Source organism: Rhynchophorus ferrugineus, unplaced genomic scaffold (genome assembly GCF_030347505.1).
Source record: "Rhynchophorus ferrugineus isolate W39M unplaced genomic scaffold, kcgeb_rfMv2 rfM1, whole genome shotgun sequence".
Lineage (NCBI taxonomy): Eukaryota > Metazoa > Arthropoda > Insecta > Coleoptera > Curculionidae > Rhynchophorus > Rhynchophorus ferrugineus.
The window spans coordinates 44,199,991-44,221,296 of NW_027472580.1; the positions used below are offsets into that span (position 1 = coordinate 44,199,991).

The following is a 21,306-nucleotide window of genomic DNA, read 5'->3' on the forward strand; positions in this document are numbered from 1 at the left end:
TATTATAATGGTTAGGACGTATGTTAAAGCATAAGGATTTATTTCTAGTAGCGCCATCTATGTGTCAGGCCGGGGACTTTTCAATTGACCTGTTAGACACAGCCCTCCGGGATATTCGAAATTCGAACTGAATTTATCGAATATTTTTAAACGATAAAGCAAAACTTTGAATAGACTATATTTGCTTTACTTAAATGTAATGGCTAAAATTATAGGTAGAATAGAATTTAATATGTTATACCTTCTCCGTAATAGATTAAATGATATAAACATGATATAATTTAATTCCGTATATAAAGTGATTAAATACACATTAGATTCAGTAAAGTACATGATTTTGGAAATGAATGATTACTGAAGAGAGTTTCTACTAGATCCCGAATATATGTTCAATTGCCAGATGGGAAAAACAAATTTGTCTCTTTCAACACATTCCCTGAATCACCATTAACAATTTTGGCTGGTACATAATATGGCGACAAAACGGCTGACGAAATCTAAAAGAACGCCGTTAAATTTGTGGAACGCATCGACCACAAAGAAACACAATAAACGACCCAACAATAATATCTTAATGACGAAAAGTTCAAAGTTTGGCTTGCCAAATATAACGCTATAAAATGTATATTCATTAATTTTATATACGTCATAAATCACTTTTACCGAGAACGTAATTAATGGCAACTCCCAAAGTTTCTACCATCACCTGCTCGGAACCTTTTTACAGCCCGTCATTTTCAATGGCTGTCGGTCCTTTCTAAATTTTTTTTGTTTACATTCTAATTTGATATTATTGTATTGGAACGATGCTAATATCTCATTGATTATTACGTTAATGTTATACCAGAAAGCCTTCATAGTTTGACTCAGCCAGAATGATTCCATTAAAGAATTAATTCGTGTAAACATTGAACTTTCCATTTCAAATAGTGGCCCAGTTTTCTATTATGACTTCTTGAGTAATCTAGGTCAATTAAAAATGATTTATTTTTGTGTGCAAGATAATCAAAAGAGTTATACTGTAAAACTAAATTAAACTTCTTTTATATATTGCGTCTTTAGATAATTATAAAATATATTAAATAATAACATTATTAAAAAAAATTCTCTGTGATTGATTGCAGCAACGTCAAAATTTTTCACAGTAAATTCATAGTAAAAACGATTTCAGATTAAGAATATTTTATGAAAGCGATTAAAATTTAGAAGAGAATGAGCATGCATCATTAGGTTAACAAGGTAAATAAAGCATCAACCTGCAACAGTATTTGTGTGCTATGTTTTTGTCCTGTACTCAGTAAATGATATGGTATGATACAATAAGGGTAAATTGTATTCAATATAAGGCATGAAATCCTAATAGCTTTTATAAAAGAACCCCTATTTCTAGATTCCTCTCTCATCATATCTTTTAATCTAACAGATACCCGCCGTCTTCAAGCGACCAGATCCGCATTAATTGTGCGATATAAGATTTACTCATATTGTATACACTTTCTGTCTTAACGGTACTTTTACATATAATTTGTTACTCGTCCGATATATCAGGTATAGTGTTGGGAACTATGAACTGAAATTGACTATCGATAGTTTAGTAATTAACTATATTTTACTATCGACTGTTTCAGTCGCTATTTTCGGTTCGACTGACTTTACTACTTTTTATCACTGACTGTTTCAGTCGACTGTTTTCAGTCACTATTTTCGGTCTGTGTGATTTTGTTACTATGTACTATCGACTGTTTCAGTCGTACTTTTAGTCGTACGTTTCATTCGACTGATTTTTAGTTCTGGCTATAACCTGCCGCGACCTTGACAAAAACGTACCAAATTTATGCTTATATAGATTTATATGTAATATATGTAGTTTTATGATTTTTTTGGTAGTTTGCTTGAAAATAACAATATATTGTATATTACTATTATAGCATTTTGTTACAATATTTTTCGGGATTGTTAATGCAATAGGGCAAAAAGATTAAAATGGCGAATGATAAATAGTAAAATACATTTAACTGTTTTTATGGAAATAATAGGTAATATATGGATTACTCTCTCGATTTTTGTTAAAAAATATTTTCGTTCAATAATAAATAAAGGATTTATATCATTTCATTCATAACCATTTTTAATTATATCATAGATTAGTTTTTCTTATGATTAGGTTTATATTGAATTTTTATATAGTATTTTATGGGTATATTGTTGGTTTTTAGGTTTTGTTTAAATCCTATTGTGTATATTTATTATAGTATATTATTTAAAAATTGCAATTAACACATTAAAATACAATAAAACCTCTCCGTTTCGCTTATACTACCGTTGGAAAATATAACCACATATAAAATTAACTGCCCCAAGCAATTATCTCCATCCTTTCCTCTCTCACAATTTATACAGGAAAGGATTCGTACATCTTCATCTGACATCACGAATTGAAAAACAAATAGTCGAACCGCTAGTTTTCTGACTATCGATTGTTTTGCGAATATCAATTGTTTCGGCTGTTTTCAGTCGATAGTTCCAAACGCTAATCAGGTGTTATGGTGTACGTATGTCGATCAGCGATATCTATTGGCGAAAATGCACAGTATCATCTAGACATAGCACCTTCTAATTACCACTTGTTCGGATCGATGCAGCATGGCTTGGCTGGCACACGATTTCGAAATTCCGAAGAAGTGCGAAAATATTATCTTGCAATGCAATTTTGAGCATTCCGTGAGTAGTGTCTGTATGCCTGAATAACACAATGATTGTCAAAAATGAAATAAATGTCAAAACCATTGAAATAGGTTGCATAGACACATTCAGTTTAGTCAGTTCACATTAATATTTCGAATTTTCACGCTGATTAAAAGACATACAAATATCACCTCCTGCGCTGGTCCGATTTAGGCAGATCCAAGTAGAGCACTCGTAATATACAAGTTATGTTATATGTTAATTAAACGTTTCATAGAGTTGTACTCTACATTTTGTCATACTCTATGATGCTCCATCTTTAGTGATTTTGAGACTGACACAGAATTCTTATCTAAAAGGCTATAAAAAAGAATATAAATTTGGTATAAAACATATATGATATAGCTATATCAGAGATGTCCCCATATCACCAAATTAACATTATCTCCAATAAATATCAGGTACTCATAATTACTATTACAACTTGCCTAACCAGCAGAAGACTCTTTCAACAATATGGTTATCTATTGTATTAATTAGTATTGGGAACAATCGACTGAAATCGACTATCGACTGTTCAGTAACTGACTACTTTTTACTATCGACTATTTCAGTCGCTATTTTTGGTCCGACTGTTTTTACTAGTAACTGTTTTCAGTCGACTGTTTTCAGTCGCTATTTTCGGTCCGACTGATTTTATTACTATTTACTATCGACTGTTTCAGTCGTTTACTTTTAGTTACTATTTTCGGTTCTACTAGTTCATTCGACTGATTTTTAACGTTCTGGATTTCCGTTCTAGCCGCGACCTTGAAAGTAATGCACCGAATTTATGCTTATATAGATTTATATGTAATATATGTGGTTTTATGTTTTTTTTGTAGTTTGCTTGTGAATAACTATATATTGTAAATTAATATAGCAGCATTTTGCAACGCTAGTTTTCGAGGGCAAAAAAATTAAATTGTAAATGATAAATAGTAAGATACTTTTGACTTGGCATTGTAGATAATACTTTGGACTGGTATAATAGGTAATACTTTTTTGATAAATTTTCACGATTTTTTTCCAAACCCAAAATTAGGTTCCAAAGGTTTCAGAAATTGCGTAGATCCAAAAGATTTGATTTTTTTTTACAGTAGCATTTGTTAAATTTCTTTTAAAAATATAAACCGTAAAGAGGCGAATAAAGTATATTAAATATTTGTAATAAATACATTTTCTGATAGGAAAATTCTACTTTAATATTCAACAATTTATTTTGTTGGCTATTAAGAAGAGCACCACAGTTTTTATTTGTTTACGAATTAACTGTCTTAACAGAATGTTTTCAACTTTTAAAGCCCATTGAAATAATGACCACCGAGTTATCTGGGGAAAGATATCCCAACGATGTCTTTAATTATACGGTTAATAAGAGGACTGCAACATTCCATCAAATCCAGGATTTTAACAAGTGGATGGAGAAACATGACAAAATTGTCTATTAGATGTCATCAATAAAAGACTGGCAATTTTAGAAATGAATACGATATGCGGGAAATCCACATTTTTAGATCCTAGATTTAAAAAAGCAGTATTTGGTATTGCAAATAATGCTGTGGCGATACAAAAAGGTATCACAAAAGAGGTATTTTCCATTCTAACTTCAAAATATTCAAATATAGTTCCACAACTCGAAATTCAAGACAAAACTACTGACTAAGAATGTATTGACATCTGGAGATATTTTGATAAAAAAAATGGCTCGAATGAAAGAAGTAATTACTCCAAGTACTGCAGCAACTTTACAGATTTAGCAGTATTTGGAAATTCTATTTATAAGGCGTTTAGAAAACATATTGGATTTTTGGCAAACCCATAAAATGAAACTACCTGAATTATATCAGTTACGCGTAAAATATTCCTCTATACCCGCAACATCTGTCCCCTGGGAACGAGTTTTTTCTAAATCTGGGTAAATAATTAAAGATTGAAGAAATCGCCTCACGGGAGAAAATTTGAACATGATAATACACAGTAATTTAAAAATATTTCCTTTCAAAAGTAAATAAAACTTTTATTTAAAAAGGGTCTGGTAGTTATTGTACCATTATTTTTAGGTTCATCATGGATTAGATTTTTCGATGATTAGGTATACGTTTACATTTTATTTAGTACTTATGGTTATGGAAAATCTTTAGTTTTTAAGGTTTATTTAAGTTGTGTTGTACTATTTATATTTATTATTCTGTTATTTAAAAATAGCATTTAATATATACACTAATGTAAAAGTAGTAAAACACGATAAAACATCTGTGGTGTTATTATTCCATTTCTTTTCACACATCCACAGAATATTCAGTATAAAAGTAATCCTACTTCTTTTAAAATCATATTATTTATTACATGATAATAGAAATTAATTTTTTTTTCCTTTTCTTTTTTAAAGTTATCAAATGAATGAATATATATACATCTCTGTCTCGCTTAGACTACCATTAGAGAATATAAAAACATTTAAAATTAACTGCTCCAAGCATTTATCTCCGTCCTTTCCTATCTCACATTTTATACAGACAAGAATTCCTACATCTTCGTCTGACATTACTAATGGAAAAAAACAGTCGAACCGTGCAAATAGTAATTGCTATTTTCAGTCGCTATTTTTTTGACTATCGACTGTTTCGACTGTTTTCAATCGATAGTTCCCAACGCTAATGAATATGTGTACACCTTTGTCTCGCTTATAGTACCATTGGAGTATATAAAGATATTTAAAATTAACTGCTCCAAGCATTTATCTCCGTCCTTCCCTATCTCACATTTTATACAGACAAGAATTCGTACATCTTCGTCTGACATAACGAATGGAAAAAAAACAGTCGAACCGTGCATTTGACTAAAAAGAGTAATTACCATTTTCAGTCGCTATTTTTTTGACTATCGACTGTTTTGGGACTATCGACTGTTTCGACTGTTTTCAGTCGATAGTTCCCAACGCTAGTATTAGTACATCTCCGAGATTCTGACGATTTTCTTTTAATTCTTGCTTTACCGTATGCTTTCCGATCGTTAAATATATGTCATTATCATCATTCATCACAAATAATTTAATATGTATGTTATAATTCTAAAAATATAAGTCACTAATGATACATAATACACTATAATATGAAGAATTTAGATATTAAATTTGCATTTCTAATTTGAAATACTTCTTATTTTTTACAGAGGCTGTGAAAAAAATGGTCGATGATGGTTGGCTCAAAAATGCTTTCAACCAATATGCCAGTGACATGATTAGTGTCCACAGGAGTCTGCCTGATCCAAGAGATGAATGGTAAGTAAAGATCAACAGCAAACATTATCTTATCATTTTGTTCCGAGTGTTCTTCACCACTGACTTTGAAATAAACAGTTTTAAGTCATTGAAGTCTAACTGCATGGATGTAATGAAAATGAAAATTATAATTATACATAAACTTCTACAAATGTTTGAAGGTCTTCCGCAGCGGATTTAGTCGGAGATTTAAACAATTTAATAACTGAAAATCAATTCTTAACGGAAAATAAAATACTATGTACGTGAATAATGAACCAAGAATTGATGAAACATTAATTATCAGATTTGTTAATATAAAGCAACGTTGTTGCTATCATAGTATTAGAATTATATCCATTAGATAACACTGATAAAAGTTAATTCCGGGTGTTAGTATGTACTAAATATTACGTGCAATAATATTAATATAAAGTACTAATATTTAATTTAAACACAATATAAAATAAATCTTTACAAATGGCCGTCACGCCTTTATTATTTAAAGCTGCTGGATTGGAGTTAATATCTTTGTATATATAATTCTTCTGTCCAGGTATGTAATTCGACTCATCTTCGACGGTTGGGCTGATTTTGATATTTTTTTATATATGTCTACGTGGGTTCGAGAACGATTTATAGCCACAATTAGACCCGATAACGATTATTAGTGGTTGCGATAAGGTTACTAGACATTTTTTCAAATATTTTTTATTTCAACTGGCATACGAGTGGCATTTTCAATGTAGCCACCGCAATAATGGCGATCACTATGTTTAGAATAACTAATAAGTAAAACGTGCTGTGGTCGACAGGTAAACTGAACATATCAGTCACATGCAGTTTTTACATAAAATTCGTAAATTCACTTCTTACTTAATGGCATCATTTGGAGCAACAAAAATCGTTCAGAATGAAGATGGTCGTCATTTTGAATCAACATAAAGATTCAGGGCTAACTGTATCATCAAATTGTTTCTTTGTTTTAATCTGTTTTATTTAAATCTATTTAATTTAATATACGAAGAGGAATCATATATAAACGGTAATTTTGTAAAATAAATTTACACAAACTAAAGATTTACCATTTTTCAGTGTAGTTACCTTCGTGTTCCACACACTTTTAACATCGATATGAAAGCTTGAATATTCCTTTTTCATAAAAAGTTTGAGGGCGAGTTTAATAATGCACATACTCACCTACTTCTTAATTGCTTTCAAATATTTTGCCTCCAAGTGGTTCTTTCATGGGCGCCAACAAAAAATAAACCCCTCCTCATAAACCAAAGAACGGAATTACGTGCTAAACTAAATAATAAATAGTAAAATTACCGTTTATATTTGGTTCCCTCTCGTGCGATGTTCTCTTGTATCCGTTAAAACTTATTAAAATAATGGAATATTTTAATATGTTTTAGCTTGTTTTGGCATTTTGTTTGTTAAAAAATGCAAAATCAAATGCTACAATAAGATTCTGAAAAGGTTCTATTTTTAATTATTCATAACAAAGTATCTATTTTTAGAAATCGGATTTAGCAAAATATCGATAGCAAAGTATTATTATTAAATTTAAAAACATCTCCCCGTTCTTATAAACGAGTAAAGTACGTAAAATTTACATTTTACCATGGTAAATCTTAACCTCTAAATTGAATATCGTAATTGTTTAAGATATTTGTGTATGTTAATACTGTTAACAACAAACCTATAATGAATCAAGATTAAAGCTGGAAAAGTTCGCCCCTTTCAGGTGTAAACGTGTGCGGTATTCACGTCGCTGATCGATAATGTCGTCGAGAGGCGGCTGCGGTCCGCCCCCTACTAATTACCATATCCCCCTTGGTAGGCCGCCCCTCGACCTGTCACACGCATTATCGCGCTAAGCAATGCCGGATATCCGGTCTTCGGTCGCCCATGGCCGTCTGTGACTTATTATAATGCAAGGCGTAACCTCACCGAAACCATATTCATAAAATAAAACAACGACCATCAATATGACATATTCTATTCTAGTAGATCGGTGAAAAGGCATTATTGCTTAAGATTTTAAATAAAGATATTAAAAAATTGACCGACTTCAAAAAATAACTAAGGAACTCACTAAAATGTAAAAAATAATCAAACTTAGATTTTTAACACAAAAAAAAAACATTTTAAAATAAAATATGTACATAATAATCGTTGTAATAACTAAAGAAAAATAATCAAAAACCTTATTTAACCTATTTACTACACGTATTTTATATTCTACTATATACACACAATTTAGCTTAATAACCTAATAACTAATAACCTAAACTTATTTATCTATTTACAATATGATTTGAACTACTATCAATTGATCACTTTCGGCACGAAAAACCAATTAGATTTTTCGAAATTTAATTTTGTGTATATGACACAAAATTATTTTATTATTTTTGTATTGTTTGGGCTCGGCACCGACTTCAAACTGATTAGATTTTCCCACCATCAGATCTTGACTTGGTTCCAATGGAACCACCTCGGAACTGGATTATTTCGAATAAAAACGAATTTTAAAATTCGGTCCTCAATTGACGGAGAAATCGATGAACATACATAAAAAATATTCAGTCCAACACTAAACAACAACAACTAAAAGACAACTAAATTATAATTCCTTCTTAACACTTTACAACATGCCATGTCCTCTTTAATTGTCAAAAAAATTAAATTACAAATAATAAGTTCGGGAAAATAAAATTTCGTTTTCATGTTTCTCCAATCAGTGATATATGTGCTGTTGTAATAAATTTTGCCACTTCTCTAGTAAAACCATAATGTGCTATGCGACTGTAATAAAGAATCACAAAAATATTGATTTGTAATAATAATGTACTATAAAGGGATTATTAAGATTTTACCAGAAATAAAAACAAAAATTTTCAAAATTTGCCACGTTAAGCAAACACCTGTCAGAGAGAAGAACATTGACATCATTTACCGTTTCCTAACCGTCATTTTCGCATTTCTACATTCGAACTTTTCAGGGCGTTTCGATTTTATCTGGATTATTTGCTTTATATGTCACAGTTAAAACATTAGTTTTATACTAATATACAAGTGGAAAGAAAAGATAAATGAAAAAATTCAACTGAGATTTATAAATACAAATAACCTAAATTTTCCCAGGATGTAACTGTACTACGTGACTGTAACTAAAATAAATATATTAAAACGAATACTAGAATTTTTATGAAAATTAAATAAGTGAATATTCCAAATACATTAATTATAAAATGTAAAATATTGAGGAACATTAAGACAAAATACTATTAGTATTTAACACATTCCAAGAAAATTATTAAGTGCAGGTAACTCTACAGAGTACCCAGTAATAGCACAATCGTCAGATGGAAACTGAGAGAATAGTACTAATGCAATCAAGCTCCGTACATTTGGTATGACACATCAAGATTGTATCGATGGTAAACCTACTGAAAAGTGTTATGATAATAATTTGAAGATAGAGATGCAAATATGTTTGACAGGGCTATCAAAATGATCATTTTACACAAATAACAGTAATTAGAATACAAAAGAGGTTTAAATCATGTATATTTGATAATGGATATTTGAGTTTATTAAACTTTTAGCAGCTCTATGGAACGAAAAGGTGTATCTGGTATTATATCAAATTACCTTGTAATATTTGGGTAACTAAAATGCACAAAATGTAATTTTAAAGTTTATTTTAATAGTAGCCTTACAAACTTATCAGCACGTGCAACTTCATGAAGTACATTATAAAAGTCTCTGTTTAGATATTTCTTAACATATGAAGTTCACCTATAAATTCTTACACTAGATCTCTGTTAGTTACTTTTACTTTACTTCAGTGACATTTGAGTGCATACGTTGTCTGTACGTTAGCTCAAGTTAGAAATGTTTGAAACAAAAAACCAGATATTTTATATTGGCTTTTGGCTTAAATTTATCATAGTGGAATTTAATACACACTTATTGAAATATGGTCAAAATATGGAAATATGGTCTTTCAGTGATGAACAGCACTGAATATTCACTGAGTTTAGTTAGAAACCCATTTTCCTCTGTTTGGTTGGCAAACGAAACTTGTAGAAATTTATAGTGACTTCATGTGACATACTAGTACGACCGAACCCATTGCATTATATTGAGTATAATTTTCCGCATTATTTTATAACTAAATAAAGAACAAAATTATTATAGATTCATATACGAGTACATAATAAACAAAAATAGAGGCCTAGCCTCAAAAAATATCAATAGTGTTAATAATTTAACAGCATCATATAAACTACACTATATGTTTTATATAGATTATATTACTTTTTATCTAAACAATTGTCAACATCTATGCCCAGAGCGGTATTTCCTTGAACCGTGTGAACGTACAAGATTCCCGGTTCATTTATTTCACATCAATATTTTATTAGAGTTAAATTATGTCTTATTTCCTTTTGAAAACAAGTTTAGTTTCCCTATTTAAAAAATAATTAAACAAATGTTGGATTGTATTTAAACCCACGACGTAAATTAAAATTACATTTTATTAAAAATAGAAATTAAAATCAATAATATAACAACTACTTACTCAATAAACAGCAAAATAAATAATGCAAATAATCGTGGGAGTTCTTGATACTCGAGGTGGTAGTGTGATACTTCTGCAAACATAATAAAACTTACCTGAGCAACCAATTTTCAATGACGAGGGTGAAATTAATATATAATTTACATATTACGTAGATAGATGCTTCTGTTGTCAGGTAATTAAAATATAACGGTACTAGCAGTCAAAATACTGACAGTTATAATAGTATCCATAATAATGGTATGGATAAATGAATATATCGACAAATATTGCTAATGGATGGTGTAGATAATCTCAAATAAAGACGGAGACAATGGTAGGCAATAAAATGATAGATTAACCAGGATAGTTAGCAATAATCTTAGTCTATAGTAGTCGATAATTGACGGACAATCATTATAAAACAGACAATAATGGTAACTGATAATAATGATAAACTATGCTAGGATGTAAGTAGGAAAAGTAACGCACAACATACCAGCTTATGTCCTAACACAATAACAATAATGACGTGCAAGAGATCAAGAGAAGTAACACGCGAGATCTGCTACCACTATGGTTAATAAGCTTCGCTAGGATTAAGCTAAATTCTCAAAATAAATAAATAAATGAACAGAATACTGTTACTAGTGCACTCACTTCTCCAGCTCCAGCTATGATGGACGTGCAATTCGTCAAGGGAGAAAGTTAAAAGCCATACGCTAGATATGCTGCTACCAAGAGCTAGCAGAAACCACTTTCGGTGGTCCACTTCAGTAACTTTAGCCACTTTGACGTTAGTTTCTGCAATATAGTTTATATTTATAGTTGCAACCATAAAACTATTAACGTCTAAAATATCAAACTACGAGATGGAATTCTAAGTACCATAGACATTCAGAACGATTTATGATTTTCTTGAATGCTACATGTCTGTGTCTGTCTGTCGGGAAAAAAATATCGACAAATTTTAAACAAATAAAAGTCGGTTTTACACAAATAACTGAATTACCAAACCAATGACAATTTTTGATAATAAAGCCTTAGATTTTAAAATCAGTGTAAAAGTTATACTTTCGATGTCTTTATGAAACCACTTTTTTTGTAATTATGTAATTAAATATATTTAGAAATAAACAAACCAGGAGATTAACTCTGGAAACTTTGATAAATAAAAAAGCGAATACGGAAAGTTCAAGGTCAGGGGGCTTTTCATTAATCGTCGTTTTTAAACGAAATGTCCCTCGGAGATCGAACTGTCACAAGTCCCGTCCAACACACCTAAATCTCGCGGATTATTTCCATCTCAAAACTTCCCTCTCTCGAACTACATTCTCGTCTTTTAGCTGATATCGCAGTTATGATATCCCGGCAAGTATTCAATTATCCCTCCAGCAGGAAAATCCTGCGTAGCAGACTCTTAAACCCACCCGTTCACTTCCCCACCACCGCTCACCATTCCCCATCAGGCGTCGTTCGTCTTCCGTTTCCCGGCATGAAGTTCGGAGCCTCGATAAATGGCCAATAAAACTTTGCGCCACGTACGACGACGACTGAAACGCCATGTACATGCCACCACTTTGTGGCGAACTCTAACTTGAACGCGGCCACTTGAACTTTGTCAAAAGCGAGTCGGGCTGCGGCCCGTAGCGGATCGAGATGGGGGCGTCGATTTTTTTCCATCGCGATGATCAAAAGACCGCGACGTGATAGATCAATGGACCATCGCGAGTTCAGTATTATAACCTTGATAAGTGGCGTTCCCGCCAGCAGAGATTTGAAATAATCTTACATATATTTTTTAAAAATATTATACATCTTATACCATTAAACGAACAATTCTTGTATGTTCTTTAGGTCACGTCATCTAAATTTATTACGTCAAAACGTCGCAATGTTACAGCAATAAACTTTTACTTTTACTGCTTTTTCTAACACTTTAATATAAATAAAACTACTAAACAAAAATATTGTAAAATATAATTTATTTTAACACTATAGTCATAGATTAATAGAGAGAAAACTAAATAGTAAATAGTGAAGCCATTTGATTTGTTCTTTGACAGAGGTTGGTAAGTGACAGCTCTGACGTCACGTGTGTTTGCCCAATAAAATTTTAATAAAAAACAATTTAATTTCTGAAATAAGTTTAGTAAATAAAATTCAATGAATGAAATAAATAAAAACTGTAAAAATAGATATACATATACTTTGGTGAACTTTGAGAAAGGATAAGTCTTTACCTGTCAAAATTATGTTTATCTGTTTTTTCCCAAAGTAAATTGCGCACCTTATTATTTTAACATTCTATCTGGAAGATCATTATGTAATGTAATAGATCCAAAAAAATGTCAAACGTAATCTGTTTTTGGCTGACTATTTATTGGCTTAGGAATTTTCATGTAATTACAAATATTAAGCAGCGATTTGAAATTTATCAAAACAAGCATAGCGTCAGAACAACGTTTGAGTCTACAACATCTAATATTCTAAATATAATATTTCTAAAACAGTAATAATTCTAAAACAACATCTAATTCTAACTGCCACAGTACCGTCACTATTAACGACGATAAAATAATCCTATAAATATTTAAATAAATACTTTTAAGCCTCATTTAAAAAATTCAGGCATGTAAATAAAGAACGGGTAGGGTTTTTAAACAAAGAAAGAGATCATTTAATTGTTATCACAAATAAAAAATATTAAACCTTGAATAGTCGAGCCATTACTCGGTTTCCCGTGTACTAATATATAATATAAGTTATTTTAAGAGATACAAATTGGTAAAATGCAGTAAAACATAAATCAATTTTAAATTTACATTACATTAAACTGTCAAAAAGTTAACATTTCTATTTAACTATGGTTTCTGGCATATGGCTGGCAGCTTCGAGCTGTATATCAGTAACAATGTGGCGAATATTGCTTTCAAGCCGTCAATAGTCTTTGGCTTATCGATGTATATTACCGACTTTACATATCCCCGCCGAAAATGATCTAGCGGTGTTAAATAACTTACAATAATTTTCAAGCTTACTAAAGAACCTTCTTCAATAATTTTATATTTTATAATAACCATTTGTACAACTCAAGTTTATAACAGCATATTGAGGACACAGGAGGATAAAGTTAAAATTATTGAAAATAAAAATGTTTTAAGTTTCTACATTTCATATTTTCTACATCTATAGGCAGTTCGCTATTTTTATTTTATATTTAAAAGCACCTTGCCCTTTAAAATGTATATGAAAAAGAAATTTTATAAATAAATATTATAAGTAAATAAAATAATAAATTTTAAGAGGAAATTATAAAGTCCTAAGAATAGTCAGCAACATCTTGTCAAATTTGGTAGAAATGTTCAAAAACCTATTTTTTTTTTTCATATTTTCATGGTTTAATCCTTTAAGCATATATAGCCCATCTCAAAGATTCATATATTATTGTTCAGATAAATTAAAATCTCTATTAGAAACCGATAACGTTTTTGAGTTTGTTCATTTTTGAGAAATATTGCTCGATTCTTCTTGACTCATTTTTTCGCGATTGTCTTCATTTATACAGCAAGAAATTATTTCATATACATCAATTATTTTGACTGTTATGCACTGGTCGGAAAACCTTATTCTAGTACTGGAGTCTATTATTACCTCATTTTCCATAAATTAGTATTGATATAGCCTTTTTTTATTATTTATTCATCAATTTTTTGTTTTAGAATGTAATTCAGCGCTTTACGAGCTCTAAGAATTCTAATAAATCTCTATTGACCTATTATTGGCACATGCTATTTGACAGAAGTTTTTGGCAAGTTCCAGTAAAATCATTTCCAAATGTCACGCGAACTCATTCCCATTTTTTAGAAATTAACTCAGCATCCAAAGTTAACTAGCGGCGACATTTACTAAATATTGGGAAATAATGCAGTGTATCAAACATCGTTAAAGTTCCCAGCGAAGAAACTTTCCTTCTTTAGTCAGAAAAATGGAAGTTTTAGTTATCGCCACCCAACTAAGGCATCTGAAGTTTTGGGCTTTCCTTCGATTAAATCTCGGCGTAGTTCAGATCTTTTCTAAATATTAAAGTCAAACTAACAGATTATTTCGCGGAAATATAATATTTTGAATCGTCTATATTCATATCAATTCAGATCAACTACCATATGCTTTCTTGTTAATAGAAAGTGAGTTAATTAGCGTATACTTTTTAATTAACTAGCAATCTAGTTGCATACATGAAAATCACATCTTATTTAATCTGACTGATTATCCAGAATTGTCTAACTACCTAGTAATATATTTTATAATACATTATAACACACCAAAGGCTTACAATTTCAGATCTTATTAATGGAATATTAAGCTTCTTAAAATGCATTGAACATTGAATATTGAAATCTTAGTTCGGCAGTTATCTTAATTCTTAGTAATCATATTTAGGCTTGTACTACATAACATGCTTTTATAACAATGTAAGCCAGCAATAAGTAGGTAATTTACTTAAAAAATATGTATCGACACAAAATAAAATAGTTTCTTATTCTGTAGTTTAGATGAGGTAAGTGTAAGTTTATATTTATGCTCTCTCCGCCGTACTTCTATGATTCATTCTAATATTAACTATTATAAAAATATATTATTACCATGGCAACTTATCTGTAACAAATTATTAATTTAAAACCATTGCACATTTTGACCTTTGACATTTTTGCACTTGAAAATGCCATTGCAGATTAACTTTCAACCGGTAATCACAAAATACCACAGAAAACTCTTTTCTTTTGCCTGGCTGGTTTCGAAATGACATTTTCAGTCAATTCGTATGGTCACCCTTTACTCCTTTGGACCTCTCTCATCGATTGGAAACAACTGGAAATAGAAACTGTCGATCTTTGTTTCCACAATTCTTATTATCTCTTGCTAATATCGTTTGATGAAAATTGGTTTCCTCCACGAGTTTTTTTAATGTTTAGGCGTTGTAAAATTGATTACCTTAAACTTCGGAACTCACTTCTAGTTCTTTCTGATTATTTATAAAGGGTACCTAAGTCTGGCAAATATATATTGCATATGTATTTTAATTAACTATTTTTTAAATGTGAGCATCGTTTTTTTGAAAAGTTATTTATTTATCAGTATTATATAGAGCTATCACCAGTTACGATCCTAGACTAACAACGCCGCAAGTTGAAAATCTGCACTAAACCAACCAACTAGTGTATGTAGACGTTATTCCATATTATTCCGCCATTATGTTTGTTAATTCGTCCAAAATGGATCTCATGGGCTTTGGGACAAAAACTGGGTTCCTAATGGCCACTTCATTGACAAAGTAACAATAAAGTCTAATCGTTTAAACGTACCGCTGCTATAACTTAACAGACGTCACCAGAGATGTCAACATCGACCCGCCCTTAATGTAAAACTCTAATGATATATTTCGAGTGATCTACGAGTATTTATGCTACGATTTCTGGTATTGATGCATCTTTTGGAATAATATAGTAGTATAGTAACAATTTAATATGACCTGCAACTAAAACAACACATTTATTTGGATGCCTCGAAGCCAGATGGCGTTTATTTGTTCAATATTCCAACTCTTTCCAAATATTTATATTATCTTTTAGAGAAGAGTTATAGTTTAGGAACGACTTCAAAGGCCCGTGTTTTAAATATGGCCTAATTATCATCGACTGAACGCCTATGTTTCGTTTCTTAACGAGTAATTTAAAACTATTACTATTACAAATGCTAATGCAGCTTGCTGCGTTTTGTTTAATTTTTGAGGTTTTGCTGTGATATTAATTTTTTTTATCTTGGTATTTGTTATGCTATGGTATAGCTTCGAATATAATTGGACATATTTTAGTTAATAATACCATTAAATTTGCAAAGTATACAAGTATTGCCACCATTCAGTGACAAGCTTCAACTATCACTATAGAAGAATTCGTACATAACATATTTCAAGTTCAGAACGATTCAGTATCTAAGTGGACATGATTTACTTCTATTATGGTATTCGATTTTGTTGATTCATCTCAGCCGATCGAGACTTTTGCGATAAATAATAACATAGAAGAAAGAAAGTGTATTAATTTTTAATAATTTTTCTTAAATTGATATTTCGTGTTCTGGCTGCTATAAATGTTGCAATAAATACGATATATGAGTGATTTAATGCATTCAATAGTGATCGAATATGGTAGAAGATTTGCTTCGCTGTAATCGGCCATCAACATCTTCAACTAAAAGAAATTAACGTCGTTAACATAACGGAAATGGTAATTGGAAATCGTCATATAATTACGAATGTATATAAAAGATTAAACTCATCGAAAAATGATATGTTGATTAAAAGAAATCTCTTAGATTTTTATATCACAACAGACCGTTTTACAAGGTTGTCATTATCACGAATTTTTGGCCAAAAACTATGTTATACCTATATTCATTATATATGTTACTTTACTATATTTGTTATCATTTTATGGTTTAAATAGAAGTAAATCATTATCACAGAGTTAATTAACTGAAATGAAAGTAAATATTCCATATTTTATTTTTAAATTATATACATATCACGAATAAAATAAAAATATATGTATGTCTAGTTGCCAATATTGTTCACAATTGCATTATATTACAATTCCGTATACGTTTAAATTATTTTTGATGTCAGATTATTTGGATCCAATGGAAATAATAGCTCGAGAGATTATTTACGATCTCATATTCTTGTTTACAATATTTACTGGGCCATATTTTATATTTGTAGCATAGTATTTGTTTAAAAAACGCGAACAATATGAATGCGCTGCGATCTGGTTTTCTATGGCCATAAATAATGATTTATCCCCTCTAGACGTGGATTATATTAACTGAGTTATGATTAGTGTTACCCGGACGTATACAGATTTTTTAATTCAAAAGGTGTTCTTTAACACACGTATAATATTGTGATATATATTGACACTGTACTATATTTTTCATTTGTAAATTATTAATACCTTATTTTAGATAAATCCTATTTCTATGGATAAAACCTACATGTTTTTTTTTGCATGTTATCTTTGATAAAAATGATAAGTGATAAAAAGATTTGATATATCGGGTCAAAATCAATGTGTATGACATTGCAAAATTTGATTGCCTTATTACCTTATTCGTTTAGAAATCTCTTCAGAAATCAAATACATTTTTATTTGAGTCTATTGAGTGAGGATATTAAAACTGAATCAAAGAGGTATATAAAGAATATTCCAGAAATAGTCAACACGTATTTCGAAGACTAGACACATTATATTTGAAAAATGAATCCGTTTGACTTTTATTCCAAACTTACTATTTTTTATCGCATTAATATCTTGTATACTGACTATTTTGACACGCTCAAGTGTTCCCCACAACTCATTCTTGTGTTTGTAATATATAAAATTTGTCGTAGCCTTGGCAATTGAATGATTAAACTTCTATTTTTTTCATTAAATGTTTGTCCTTCAAAATAGGAAAATTTTGCAAATTTTTTCTTGTGACAGTTCTGGTTATGTATGGCCCATTTTACATAACACAAGCTGATCACAGGGGTTGTTCTTTCTCAGCTGTGAATATTCTGTTCGAACTACAATAAATAATTTTTAAAAATATTTCAATAACGTAGTGTTTATTGTAATGTTATATATAGGCGAGTGACCAACTTCAGAAATCATCTCAGAGGACATCCGGTCATACCCAGCCTGGTTACTGGCGTGACTGGAATACTTTTCCTTGTCGGATTTTACACTCTTGCCTAGGACAATCACGAATATTAATCACAAACATACATTTACGACCATGCCCCAGCAGGATTCGAGCCCGCGGCTAGCGCAACAGTAGGAGGACTGTCCTGTCGCTTTTACCACTGCGACGTCAAGCCGGCTGTAATGTTTTTTAATGCACAACATTGATAGTTCTGTTTCCTGGTGGGTAAACGAATAATGTTGATAGTTTTCTAGATTTTGAACGAACATCTGCTTCATTCTTACCAAAAAAGGATTAATATTATTGGGAATTTCAGCGCCCAATGTACAATGCATTTAATCAAGAGTTGAGATCCGAAATCCAATACGATTCAAATAAGACCGAAATTTCAAAGGAACTTTCCCCTTTTAAATCAGCAACCAAAGAAATGTGCATACGAAACGTTCGTAAAACTAGTGAACGATGGAAATGGCAGAAATATGTTTAATATTAATGATTTTGATAAGAATTCGATCGCAAATGTAGTTACACTTGCTTCGTCAAGTATTGCAGCTACGTTATTGGAAGGCGCTCAAACAGCTCAATCAACGTTCAAGTTGCCGTTGGACATTCAAACTAACAATACTCTAATTTGAAGCCAGGCGTCCGAGAAATTTTGTGATAGCCAAGGTATTGCAGCAAGACATGTTAATCGCAAAGTGATGTATATGTCATTGCTTACAAAAAGTCTTTGTATAGACATAGATACAGGCATAAGTATAGCAAAGACATAGACGTTTTATTGCTGCAATTGATTGCTGCATTATAATCGAAGCGCAACATTTCTCTTTTATTAATTTCGATTCCATCGATCCTGTTCAAGTTTCTCCTTTGATTTTATATTTGCTTTGTATTGCTACTACTATTTGTTTGACTTGGGCATATATATCTTTGACTTATCTACTAACATACTAAACTATCTACTAAAATACATTAAACCTTCAAAATTAAATACCAGTTTAAAAGTTTTATTAAAAATCATAAAAAGGTTTCTCATGATGTTTCAGAAATATCTTTTTCTTAATAGAAAGATGGAAATATAATTTTTGAAAAAATATCGAAAAATATAGTCTGACAAAAGTAGCTCGGCCGAGCTAGAGTATATCGGCCGATATTGTTTTGACCGATATATCGATATTTTTTCGACATCCCTAGATTAAAGTAACATGTTGATTAAATCATAATAAGTTTAAATTAATTATTTAGTTTTGTGGAAGATGTATTTCTTCTATCTTAGTTCACCGTTCGACTATTACCATTTTTATGATCGATTTATTACCGGAAGCACTCTTATTAACTACAGCTTCCAGTCGCGTCGCATCATTATACAACAACGGTTAGATAATAGCTCTTGGAGAGGCGCGGCAAAACATCAATTTACCATCCAGGTGGCATCTCATTCGATAGGATGTAAGTTATCATTCTTACGTTCGGTCACGTACGTTCGTTCGCTTAAGTCGCGAAGCCATTCTCTTCAATTTCTTACTCGAAAGGCTTTTGGTAAATGTTAAGCGCGATCAGCGGTGAACTAGTTTAATGTAGATCAAGTGATGTAATTAATTTAACGCTTCCAAATATAAAAGAATTCGAATTCTGACGAATCGATTACACATATCTCCTATTCCGGACTGATTGACATTAGTTTGTTTGTTTACAAGTGTATGGTATTATTTTATACGCTATATCAAAATATCATGAAGGTTTTTATTAACTATGATTCAATTACACAAATTTATAAATTCGGGGCAACTTTTAGACCCGAGCAGATTAGAACGATTCTTAACGTTCTTTGGTGGCCTGAACTCAGATCAATCTGTGTGTCAAGATTGGTTCTAGCTTTCGCATAATGGCAACATTGCGCTCTTATAACGGCTCTCAGCTGACTACGTTGCATTAAACATCATTTGGAACTTGTTTTGTGCTATGATTGTGCCTCGGAACGTGTAAAAATGAAGAGACAGCGTTACAGTGTCGATTCAAAGTGTTTTTGTTACGTTTGTAGCTGTCATATGCTCGGTAAAGGTGGATCATCATCAGTGTTAAAGTCAGTTCCACGTACGGATAGTGATCCAATGCCAGTTTGTCCAGGTACAAGTGAAAAAAATGCTTTAAGAACGGCGACTTCATTATCAGCGGGAAATGAAAACAAATTCCTTATAAAAGAAAGGTATTTAATTTGTTAAGAAATATTTGTCGAACGCAATATTCGAAAACTAATGACTACTTCTTTCAATTGTAACATATTGTCTATATTGGTGCAATAATTGAAACAAGCAAGCAAGTGGTCAACAGTTTGTTGCAAAATTACACAAGATTGTAGCTCGAATATCTCTCAAAATACATTTTTTGGATTTGCATATTGATTTTTTCCCATAAAATTTGGACCACACCAAGATATGGCGAAAATTGAAAAGCGATACCAAGAATTTTGAGCCTGAATGAATTTATTGAATATTAATATGATATTTTTCATTATTAATTTCCTTTACACACATTCTATACTAATCGGATGACTCTTACTGAAAAACCCTATACATAAATTAAATTTAGCTTTTTCTCAATAGCTAGCCCTCCTTATTAATGTAATTATTAAAGTGTTTTTTAACTAGTTATTGTGTTGGAGTGTAACTTTTTGTTTTTAGCACAAGTATAAAGATAGAGTCACTGATTTCCTCAGTCAAACGTTACTGCGCTTTAAAAATTATATTCCAGAAGGCCATTTTCGCCATATTTTGCTTTTTTTATTAGACCTATAAATTAATTTTAATGTTTTTTTTAATTTGAAGTTTTGTTGCGAAAACCCAATACATTTTATTCAAAGTATTGTCTATCGATAAACGCTACTCTTTCCTATCTTTCAGGTAATTTACGCATTCTATTTCGAAAGAACGATGTATCTTTTGAGACTATAGTCGAATAAACCAGTTTTTTGGTATATTCAAAGAATTGAAGCGCTGCT

The 21,306-nt window shown here is 30.9% G+C and overlaps 1 protein-coding gene across 1 annotated transcript in view; it reads left to right on the forward strand.

Annotated features, from left to right (window-relative positions):
• Positions 1–21,306, forward strand: part of LOC143206811 (putative polypeptide N-acetylgalactosaminyltransferase 9) — a 336,211-nt gene that overhangs the window by 166,386 nt on the left and 148,519 nt on the right. Inside the window, 1 exon segment of the mRNA XM_076419549.1 lies at positions 5,899–6,007. Within this exon segment, the coding sequence (XP_076275664.1) occupies positions 5,899–6,007 (109 nt within the window).